An 11699-nucleotide genomic window follows, 5' to 3' on the forward strand; every position below is an offset into this window, starting at 1 on the left:
GTGTGTGTGTGTGTGTCCTTAATTAAACGTGAGAGAGTGAGAGAATATACAAATATACAATAACTTAATTCATGCAAGCAGTCTACTCATAAATCTAGTCACTCATTGTTGTATGTGTTAAATAAAAACGAGAAAGGAGAGGATGAAGGAAGTGTGATTGTAAAGTGAAAAAAAATAATAATAATAACCAAGATAAATGTAAAGAAATATAAAACAAAAAATATATATATATTGTGGTAGAAACGAAAATTGAGAAAATAATAATTATTGTTTGTAGAAATGAAGAAATAAATGTAGAAAAAAAAGTTGAGAAACAAATAGATCTGGAAATTAGGCCTGTAAATATGTTAGAAAGAAAAGAGAAAAAAATACAAATAATAGTAGTTGATGTAGATACTTTTTAAAACAGTGAAGGAAAATAGTAGTGAATATAGAGACTGATAAGAAATAAGTATTAAGAAGGAATCTGTATTTATTGTGAGGCAAATGGAGAGCTCTTTGCAATGGTTCCCCGGTGGTTAGAAAAATAAATAGAATAGAAAAAGAAAAAAATGGTGGTGTGGAAAATTTGCTCAGAAAAAAAATATATAAATTAAAACCAATGTTATATATGTAAGATTTTCAAGTTATTTATTTGGTAATTTTAAGTGTAATTATTAGGGAGGTGATGAAAGGGAGTTTTGAAAGATGTAATAATGGCTTAGGCTCTTATCTCATATTCTTAAAGATGAATGTGTATGTGTGTCTTTTATGTTTATTCTTTATACTAATATTAAGTGCAATTAAGATCTGAAAGTAAGCAGGCAAAAAAAAAAAAAAAAATCATGTACTTAAACGAAAACCAGCAAAGGGAAAAATGTCGTATATATCATTATATTTTATTTATTGTAACATTTATTGTAACATTAACATTTATTGTAACCAAGAACAGAGGCGAGGAAGAAGGGAAAACATTTCTTTATACTAATATTAAGAGCAATTAAGATCTGAAAGTAAGCAGACGAAAAAAAAAATATATATATATATATATATATATATATATATATATATATATATATATATATATATATATATATATATATATATATATATATATATATATATATATATATATATATATATATATATATATATATATATATATAATATGTACTTAAACTAAAACCAGCAAAACAAAAAATGTCGTATATATCATTATATTTTATTTATTGTAACATTTATTGTAACATTAACATTTATTGTAACCAAGAACAGAGGCGAGGAAGAAGGGAAAACATATATGTTTGTACAGAAATCCAACGAACAAAAGACAACTTCTATATCATATGTTTAACGTTCGTTATTTATTGTAACATTAAAGTTCAATTATAACCAGGAAGAGAAGAGAAAAAAAAAAAAAAAAAGCTCGTGGCGTGTTTACAAATCTCATCTTGTCAGATGTTTTCTTGGCTGACTGTGAGTGTTTCCTTATTTTGTGTTGTAATAAGAGTACAACAAAGGGTCTGGAGGGTGGAAAGTCTTCAAAATGCCTCTGTCTCTTAGTAAATACTCAAGACACCTTAAATATGCAGGTGGTTGAAGGAGTAAAGAAGAATTATGGTGTAAAGTTGGTAGGATGCGTGTGTGTGTGATGTCATGTTAGGTTATTTATTGGTATATTTATTGATTTTTTGTCCTTGTCTTTCTTTACTTCCTTTGTTTCTTTCCTTTCCTTTCTCTCTCTCTCTCTCTACACAGGAGAGAGAGAGAGAGAGAAAGAGTACTTATTTCCCCACTTCAATGTACTTAAATACTTAAATACAAATATTTAAACTTAACAGAAGAGAAACAGTGCACTTAATTTATCTACTTACATGTACTTTAAGAAACCTATGTATTATTATTATTATTATTGTTATTATTATTACTACTATTTATTACCATTATTTATTACTGCTGTTAAGTTACGCATATTTATTTGATATTACTATATTACTTAAGCCTCGGTACTTAATATATTTTGTAGTTTTAATATTTCAACGCTAAGAAGAGGATATTAATAACAGGAAACTAATAATAATGAAGTTAGCCATTACTAAAGCTTCTGTACTTAATATATTGTGTACCATTTAAAAACTTAAGTGTTAGTAATGAAGGAAGAAGGAGGAAACAATAACAAAAGGTTATCGTATTAGTGTTAAGAGAGTAATTATCGTACATCTGTTTCCACGTTCCTGTGTTGATGCGATGTGGGATACAACCTCCTGTGTGCCGCCGTACTTAACTTGTATATTGTTTAACTTATTGGCATGAGAGAGAGAGAGAGAGAGAGAGAGAGAGAGAGAGAGAGAGAGAGAGAGAGAGAGAGAGAGAGAGAGAAATATTAGCTAGTCAAATAATTACCAAAAGTGATTTATGATACTAGTCACCTCATTGAATATTCATTTACGAGAGAAGAAGAAAATAGGGAATTAAAAGAAATAAGAATCACTCATATTAAAAAAAAAAAGTATAGAAATGAGACAAATAGACAAGTAAATAAAGAAAACCTAAAAGAACAACAATGATAATGATGATAGTAATTTATGCACTCTAATAAAAGGAAATTGTAATAGTAATAATAATGCAGTGGAAAAAAATTTAGACCAAGAAATTAATAGACAATTAGAATACTGAAGACTTTTATTTTATTATTTATTTATTTTTTAGCAGAGGAAGTCATAAATATCAGGCTATCTTTACTTAATAACTGGAGTGAATGTAACTGTAGTGAGATTGTTCGTGTGTAAGTGAGGAGAAAAAAGTTAATATTACAATGATGTTGGTTAAATTATTATTATTATTATTATATCATCACCATTATTACTATTATTATTATTATTATCATTATTCTTATTCTTGAGTGAAATAAAACAGAATGTCATGTTAGAAGTGTTTAATCTCCTAACTGTTTGTGTCTGTTAACCGTCTGTCATTATTATTATTTTTTTTTTTTGTCCATCTTCCTGTGTCTGTCTATTTCTGTCTTTCTATTTGCTTGTCTGTCTATCTCTGACTGTCTGTTTATGTCTTTCTTTCTGTCTACCTGTTGATCTGTCAGTCAGTGTGTCTTATTTCTCTTGTTCCCATCAGTCTGTCTTTCTTTCTTTCTTTCTGTATATCTGTTTTTCACTCTGTCTTCATCTGTCAGTCTGTCTGTCTTCCTGTTTTTCTGTGTTCCTGTCAGTCAGTCAGTCTGTTTGTATGTCTGTCTATCTATCTGTCTGTCTGTCTGTCTGTTTATCCATCTTTCTCTCTATCTCTCTGTTCATCTGTTTGTCTGTCTTCTTGTTTCTCTGTGTTCCCGTCAGTCTGTCTGTATGTCTGTCTATCTGTCTGTCGTTCTGTTTATCCATCTTTCTCTCTATCTCTCTAATCATCTGTTTGTCTGTCTTCTTATTTCTCTGTGTTCCCGTCAGTCTGTCTGTATGTCTGTGTGTCTGTCTATCTATCTGTCTGTCTGTCTGTCTGTTTATCCATCTTTCTCTCTATCTCTCTGTTCATCTGTTTGTCTGTCTTCTTGTTTCTCTGTGTTCCCGTCAGTCTGTCTGTCTGTCGGTCTGGCTTTTTCACAATTGCAAGAAATAATTTACCATGAAAACTAATGCCATTTAATGCAAAATAATAAAAAATACTCGTTACAACAGAGGTACTAATTTTTCTATGCCTATCAAAACAGCAGAAATAAATAAAATAAAATAAATAAGGCTAATTCCATGTTTTCTGTGGCCCGTCTTTCTTAGTAGCATATACAACACTATTTTTCCCTAACAAATTTCCAACACATTGAAGAAAAAGATATAGATAATAATTTGCCACTAACAAGACAAATACCTTTACCTAATAATAATATCTCAGTTTTTTGCCAGACATTAGTTTGAAATTAGTTTGAAAGGGCACGTTTGAAATAGCCAGAATTTTACTTTATTTTATATATTTTATACAGAGGGACAATATTAAGGAAATGTTCTTCATTATGTAATTCTGGATTATAATTTAGATATAATGCTTTGATTACATAGTATATCATAACCGTGAGTGAGATATCACTGATATTAAAAATGAAGGACCGATTACCATCATTTTTACATGTTGTAATAATTTTATGGCCAGCCGGCATACAAGGCCAGTGCCAGGTCATAAATACTTATCTTGGATCAGACACCCAGGTATAGCCAAGTACCCATCAGCACAGGCCTGTAACTAAATAAAATACTTATCTAGATACAGTAAAATCCCTCTCATCCGGCATTCGAGTATCCGGCAGCTTCAAGTATCCGGCACATTTTTCCCCGAGCCTTAAAATCAATAAAAAATCAATGTGTACTCATAAAATCGATTAAAATTCCCGCGCGAGGCATACTTTGTCCCCTCGCCACCAGAGTGCACTGCTTCGCGCCACCCACGGCCCACTGCACTGTGTTTACTCAGTGACTCAGTCCTGCGTGTGCACTGTTTATCGCCTGATGCCTTCATCATGTCTAGAGTTGTAGAAAAGAGGGAGCGTGTTGTGCTTACACTTAAGCAGAAGGTAGACACTTGTCGACAATTTGAGAGAGGTGAAAGCAGACAGCAACTAATGGCAGAATATGGTGTGGGCTCATCAACTATTTATGACATTAAATCCCAAACGAAAAAGTTGCGGGATTACATGAAAGCCACCGACACCACAAAGGCAGCGGAAAATCGTCACACACTGCAGTATCATCGTGGTGAAATGATGGACAAAGTGTTACACGAGTGGTTCAGCTTGAAAAGATCATAAGGAGTCACGATTACAGGCCCAATGCTACAACTGTGTTGGTGAGTGTGAGGTGGCAGCGAGGGTGGCGACAGCGCGTGTGGTGATGCGCGGCGCGGCGATCAGCTGATCTTTGTTATGGTAAGATGCATGAGTGTAGGGTGGTGATTGTGGACATAATTTCACTTCTATTCAAGTATCCGGCATGTCGGCGGTCCCGTTGATGCCGGATAAGAGGAATTTTACTGTACTGGGTGGAATGTCTGCCAGGAGGCACATGCTGGAAACATTGCGTCTCCCAACACCTCACATAATTCACACGGTCAATCTCCTAACTTGTTACGATGCATGCTGGAAATGTGGGCACTGCCATATTATCATTATTTACAAGATATTGGGAACACCCATAATTTGGTTACAATATTAATGTCACTAGCCTTCAGCTTCAACTATAATCAAAAGGATTTAGGGATAAAGGACTCTAGCACACTTGCAGTGTGCAGAATGCCAACAACACCGGGACTGAATGAGTACTGTACATTTTGGTGTATAAGACGACGCTTGAATCTAAAAAATGGGGTCATCCTATACGCCAGATACAAAACAGTTCCCTTTAATGTGCCACAACACAGCACCCCAGCACTCCTGCCATGGCTGAAGTGCTCTTTTGCAGGCCCCACTCTGTGTGAAATGCCATCTGTTTTTCTTAAAACAGCATTCAAATACAAAATAGATATAGCATAAAACTCAGAATACTTTATTTTAATGGTAGAATCACAGTCATATAAAGCATGTGGTGGTTTCACTAAGTATGAATGTTACACATTGCCAATTTCAAAGCTAAAAAATTTAATGATGAGGCTAACCTACTCTGGATTACTGAGCGGCTAACCTGCTCTGGATTACTGAGCGGCTAACCTGCTCTGGATTACTGCACACTTCACAAGATCAAAATGTGATGCACACACACCCAGGCCAGGGGCTCTGGCAGGCAGGCCACTCCATGGATAGCAGCCCCGATGGGGCTTAACAAAAATGTTAAATTAAGAAAGCTAATGGCACATAATGTTTTGTAAAGACAAACTGTAGCTTTGTTACAGTTCTAAACACGTACAGGTCTTTTTTTTTATATCAGGCCAGCAATCCCACACAGGATATCACAGACAAATTACAACACACACACACACACACACACACACACTGCCATTTATTGCTATTAAATACTGACATTTGGAATAAGCTTTTGTCAAACACACACACACACACACACACACACACACACACACACACACACAGCCATCATCACAGTGTAGCTGGTCCAGATGACAGGACAGTCCTGGTGAAGGGGACAGTCCACTGAAGAGCTAACCTACATCCAGGGTCTTCAATAGGCAATGTGGTGTGTACAGTGGCACCACAATTATCATATTGTAATTTCAAGGTGCTCAAAATAAATGTAAAATTACTTGAAATTTTTCTCTCACACTCAGGGTATTTAAGTCCCCTCACAAGAAACATTTCAATTTACCACAAACAAGAAATCCACCCACTCTGCCTCTGAGCCGGCAGGTGCTGTCACAACATAATACTCTACTTACTATGTTTTAAAAAATTATGCCCATTTTTTGATGGCGGACTTCCCTCACTGTTTTCAGCACAACACCTGAAGGAAATGCAAGCACTAGCGGAGGGTTGCTAGGATTGTCATTCCTGCAAGGCTGTGATCATGACATCATATCTGTGATCTAAATTAAATGAGATTTTTCAGAAGAGATTTCCTTTTCTCAAGACTTTTGTTATCTGCATTGTTTTTTTTCATAATAATTTACTAAATACATAAATGCTGAAATATTTCAACAAAGTAATCAGCATGGCTATGCAAATGTGCCACATCAAGGAACAAATACACAATTTTTTGCACATTCTACAAGACAAAAAAAAAAAAAAAAAAAAAAAAAAAAAAAAAAAAAAAAAAGTGTTGAGGGAGAGACAAGCTTAGTACTCAGTGGGTGAGGGACAGTAGGCACTGGGTGGGATGATAAACTTAGTGCTTACTGGGTGGAAAGGACAAACTTGGTACTCACTGGACAGTAATTGTGGTGGGGGAGGGATAATGCTTTGTTCTCATTGGTGGGAAGGGGGGGAATGGCAGGCACAGGGTGGGGGGGACTAATGGTGGAGCATACACCACACTCAATCTTGCAGGGGAATTGTAGCATCTGTGGTCACAGTGAGGCAACACCCCTGCCATTGCTGCGTCTGGTTTGCTGAGGCATCTCATCTGAGTGTGATATAGGCAGGTTATCCCTTACTGATCAAACTGTACTTTAATGCAAGGACAACTGTATACTTACTCTCAATAAAATTTTCATGGACTCAAGCTCCTGCCAGTTACACTTCGTCCAGTGTGCAGCCAGTTGAACTCTGCTGTCCCTGATTGTTAGTCCACTTGTACAAGATGCCTTCTGCAGAGGTTGTCTGGCCAGTTGTTGTTTTATTTAGTGGAGTTTCTGTGAAAGGGGTTCTTTTGTCATTTTCAACAGTATGTGATAAATTGTGTGTGTGTGTGTGTGTGTGTGTGTGTGTGTGTGTGTGTGTGTGTGTGTGTGTGTGTGTGTGTGTGTGTGTGTGTGTGTGTTTTGTGGCAAATACCTATGTTGAATGCAAGGATCAACCAGTCAGGATGTATCTATGACCTACTGCTGTGTAAGTACTATTATATGAGTACCTAATCACTACTAACACACACACACACACACACACACACACACACACACACACACACACACACACACACACCAACAGTTTCTGTCTTGCACACACCCTCTACACAGAACTGATCCACCACTCTCAAGTTCCACTCATCTGGCACTTGGCCTCGCCTCACCTTGCCTCGCCTCCACCTCAGATGCAGCTTTGCCACTCTTTAGCAGCTGATTTCTCCACCTCCTCCCTACCAATTCTTCTCTGTGCAAACACTCTTCATTCACCTGCTCCCATACTTATACTGGGTACTGTTGCTTCTCTTACTGTCTTCTCATTTTTTAGTAAGTTTTCAATTCTTTGCAATTTTTTATTTTATTTTCAGGCTTTTAAAACATACCAATGTCCTTAAAGAGAATATATGATGTTAGAATAAAGAATACAGCAAACCTAATACAATCCTGTACATGAATAAACAGGTAAATACAGTACTTACCTGATTTACCAAAAAGATGAAATGACTTCTATTTGAATATCACTGCCACCACTATCACCACCATCAAAAGAAAATAAGATCCCATCGCCAATGTGTTCTTTAACTTTGGAGGTGGTGGTGGTGGTTCCATGCAGGTGGGCAGTTCTTTGGGACCATATAATATGATGTCCAATGTGACAGTGGGACAGCCTTTGGGATATGTGAGGGTCCAGCGGGAGGTGCCATGAGCCCCTAAACTATGGCTCTGCAGGCCTGGTGGGTTTGTGTCTTTCTTGCACTTCTCCTTGCATAATCCATTTTCAAAGCCAAACTCAGTAGTTGAGGTATCATTCTTTATCTTTGCAAATACAAGCAGCTCATACCAGGTGTCATCATGGGGGAAACATCTGTTCTCTGCAGGAAACCAGGCAGTGTATTCAATGCCATCTGTTCCTATCACTTTAACAGTAATGCCCTCAAAACTGCTCTCTGTCTTCATATACAGGTTGAGGCTGACAATGTGACTTTGTACTTTTTTGTTAGAGATGCTGCGTAATTCTCCTTCTTCCACGACTACATCAGCAGCATCACAGTCCTCCTGGGCCAGAGTAGGGGTGGGGAAGCCTCCAAGGCTCAATGACAACAACAGTACCAATGGCAGCAGCAGAAGTCTTGCCACGGCTGCTGACCTGTCCCTGGGTGTGCCGGTCTTCATGGTTGTTCCACTTAGGTAACCATGTCTCTTTTATGTTCAGTAATTCAGAATTAACTCCCAGAAGGTTGCTCTTCATTAAGCAACAAAGTTGCTTAATGCACAGCACCACACCACAGCAATTGCACCACAGCAATGCAGGTGGTGATGGCCCGAGTGCCTGCTGTCTGTGTGTCAGCCACGCTCATCTGTGGAGTAAAGGAACAACTCTTTGAAAGACATATGGCAAAACTAATTCTGTTCTTTGAAAGACACATGGCAGAAATAATTATGTTCTTTGAGAGACAGGTGTTAGAAATACAGCCATCCCTCTTTATCCACGAGAGTCAGGTAACAGCGATGAAAGAGTCACCCCTCGTTATCCACGGGGGTCAGGTAACAGAAATGAATAAAGAAAAAAAGCAATGAACACTGATAAGCTTCCTCTCACTGCCTCCTCTGTTGATCTGAATTTGTATTTGGCAGCAATCTGTGTAAACGTGAAACAGAAACTGAAACCGTGGTTAATGAGGGATGACTAATTCTGTTCTTTGAAAGGCAAGTGGCAGTAAAGTCAAACATCAGCTTTTGAACACCTTTTAACAAATAAGTTCACAGAATTTCATAAACTCATAGCTGTGTGGGTTGCCACACAATAATAGGATTGGTGAACAAGCCAGTGAGCGGCACAGCATCACAGTGCACATCAGTCATGCCACGGCCCCTGCTCAGTGATAACCCACTCCAAATGTTCCTTTATTCTGACAGTATTTGTTTCTTTTATGTACTTTAATATTCCATAAGCCACCATGGGACCTAAGAACCTGAATGAAGTGTACAGGTGAAAAGAAAAATACCAAAAACATCAATAAATGTAAAGAAAGAGATGAGATGGAAGCATGAAAATGGTGTTTGTGTCTCAGATCATGTTTTCCACTTCAGCTTAGCTGAGTGAATCACAGGCAAAATCTGCTAGTAAGAAGCAGGAAACCCAAGAGCTAAGAGAAAAACAAAGTAGTGTTGTAAAGTCTGTATAAGCAATCACGTGGGACCCAGGAACACTTAATACATTGTCACATCACAACATTTTAAAAGTGATTCCTATGAGACAAACAGTTGCAGTCCCAGAACATTTTGTAAAATGTCTGGATATTAAGAAAATACCACTAGAAGACAGTTAACAGGTGCAACAGAAACTCCTTGAGGAACAGAATAGAGGGATAACATCTAGGCCACAGTTTCCCATCTGATGAGCACACATAAAATTGCAAGACACTCCATGTGTACAGAAGGGATTAATTCTTGGTGCTTTTATAAGAAAGCTGTAGCTGGGAGGAAACAAACACCTTGTAACAACATGAGGGTGCAAGTTTCTTGTAAGAACATGAAGGTGAAAGTTTACTTTTCACTCAGTGAACTGAAATTTGTTCCTGGAATCTGTACTGACGTGACTGAGCCTACTCTTTTCTCATCACGGTCAAAAGGGACAACAAAACACAAATGAATCATTTCACAGCAATCTAAACAAACACTGCACGAACACAGAGTTTCACGGTGGTCTTACAACGCTCGGCTTTCACACGACCATCTCGGAACACGACACAAGATGCAGCACAAGTTACTTGAGCTACAAGATCTTAGGAGGGATTCCAGAATGTGGAGCGGAGATCAAACTAGGAAAGTCAATGGAAAATTAATATCCTTTCTATGGAATAAAAGACTAAAGGCTAAGGCTAAGATGCAGGAGGAAAATTTTGAGGAATGTGGGGTCATAGTACAGGCATGAACATTTTCCACTTTTATTTCTTCCTTTCTTTCTTTAGCTACAAAATAATTCATGCATAGTGTACCTGACAAAATTTTGAAGTAATCTTCATACATGGAAAAAAACAACAACCAGGATTACTATTACTACTCATGCACAGTTACGGTTAATTTTCAGTTTTGCGCAACCAATGATTTTCTAAAGTGTTTGATGTCCTCCAGGTGTTGCAGTTAGTGAACTGACTGATTACCCACCTCTTTACTGTCACAAATGTGTAATTTTTGAGGTTATGCCTTCAGGTTTTGCCTACACCTCAGCCCCAACAATCTTGGGGGCCGGTGGAAAATCAGGGTTTTTGGGTGGCGGAACACATAATCGAGTAATGTGCATTGCAGAAGAGGTGGGCAGTGGGGGCGGGGGCAGTTGGGAGCATTGGTTATCGTGAGGCGCACAGGAAGTGTTCCCGGGGCTCAGTGTGTGATGGGAGCCGTGCTGTTCATGCAATTTGTGGACGTGGCTCTGGGAGGCACCTCTGATTTCAATGCAGATTTGTGAGTTAATAAAAGGGGGCGGTCTAAAACTTTTACTTTTACAGACGTACACTACAGGAAGTACACTACATCATGTCAGTGTCAAGTCATGATTTCCAAACTACCCTCCTACGGTTTCTATCCTTCTCTCTGTAACTTCATCTCAAGTTTCCTTTCTGACCGTTCTATTGCTGCTGTGGTAGACGGTCACTGTGCAAATTATTTCCACTACCATACCACTTTATATCACGTGAGGCAGGTTGGCGCCACAAATCCAGAAAGGTCACGGTGGTATGCGACAATCTGCTCACAAACTTTTCCGACAGACTCATCCACCAATTCTGTCTTTTCAGCAATATTTCATAAGTTAATTACTCATACCCTATACGTGCTATGTTATATTCTCATTCCTGGTTCCCTGAGAGGAAGCTGAGGCGGCACAATACTCGACGTGTCCTATAAAAAGAAACAAACTTGCAACACAACACAGGCGTCAACACTTTAGGCGTTCCTGAATGATACTGGTACTGTCAGGGCTGGGCGTCTCGCTCTCCCGTATCGCTTCTAAACAAGGCGACACAATATAAACTGTAAAAGAAATGTTTATCATTATATCGTTTTGTATTATGATTTAGATATAATAATGCTTTAGTGTATTATTATCATAGCCATGTATAAAATATTACTCATATTAAAAATAAACGATTTTCATTAGTCCTACATATTGTGATAGTTTGTAAATTATCATTACATTGATGTTAATTTTGAAATGAGTT

General features: G+C 37.6%; 1 protein-coding gene across 5 annotated transcripts; it reads right to left on the minus strand.

Moving 5' to 3' along the window:
* Positions 1 to 2292: 2292 nt before the first annotated feature.
* On the minus strand, positions 2293 to 11493 carry LOC135092446 (uncharacterized). 5 transcript variants are annotated; one of them, XM_063990943.1, is made up of 3 exons: positions 11402 to 11493; positions 7959 to 8837; positions 2293 to 7269 (listed from the first exon to the last, which is right to left on the minus strand). In XM_063990943.1, the coding sequence occupies exon 2, from the start codon at positions 8650 to 8652 to the stop codon at positions 7987 to 7989; it is 666 nt and encodes a 221-aa protein (XP_063847013.1). In that variant the 5' UTR covers positions 8653 to 8837; positions 11402 to 11493; the 3' UTR covers positions 2293 to 7269; positions 7959 to 7986. The 5 variants fall into 5 exon arrangements, with proteins under 5 accessions (XP_063847013.1, XP_063847010.1, XP_063847011.1 ...); XM_063990940.1 differs by having other exon boundaries at positions 11398 to 11493; XM_063990941.1 differs by having other exon boundaries at positions 11305 to 11453.
* Positions 11494 to 11699: the final 206 nt, after the last annotated feature.

Source organism: Scylla paramamosain, chromosome 40, assembly GCF_035594125.1.
Source record: "Scylla paramamosain isolate STU-SP2022 chromosome 40, ASM3559412v1, whole genome shotgun sequence".
NCBI classification, from domain to species: Eukaryota; Metazoa; Arthropoda; class Malacostraca; order Decapoda; family Portunidae; genus Scylla; species Scylla paramamosain.

What these genes read in the sequence shown, in the direction of transcription:
- LOC135092446 (XM_063990943.1), bottom strand. Translation starts at nt 8,652, where the DNA reads ATGAAGACCGGCACACCCAGGGACAGGTCAGCAGCCGTGGCAAGACTT.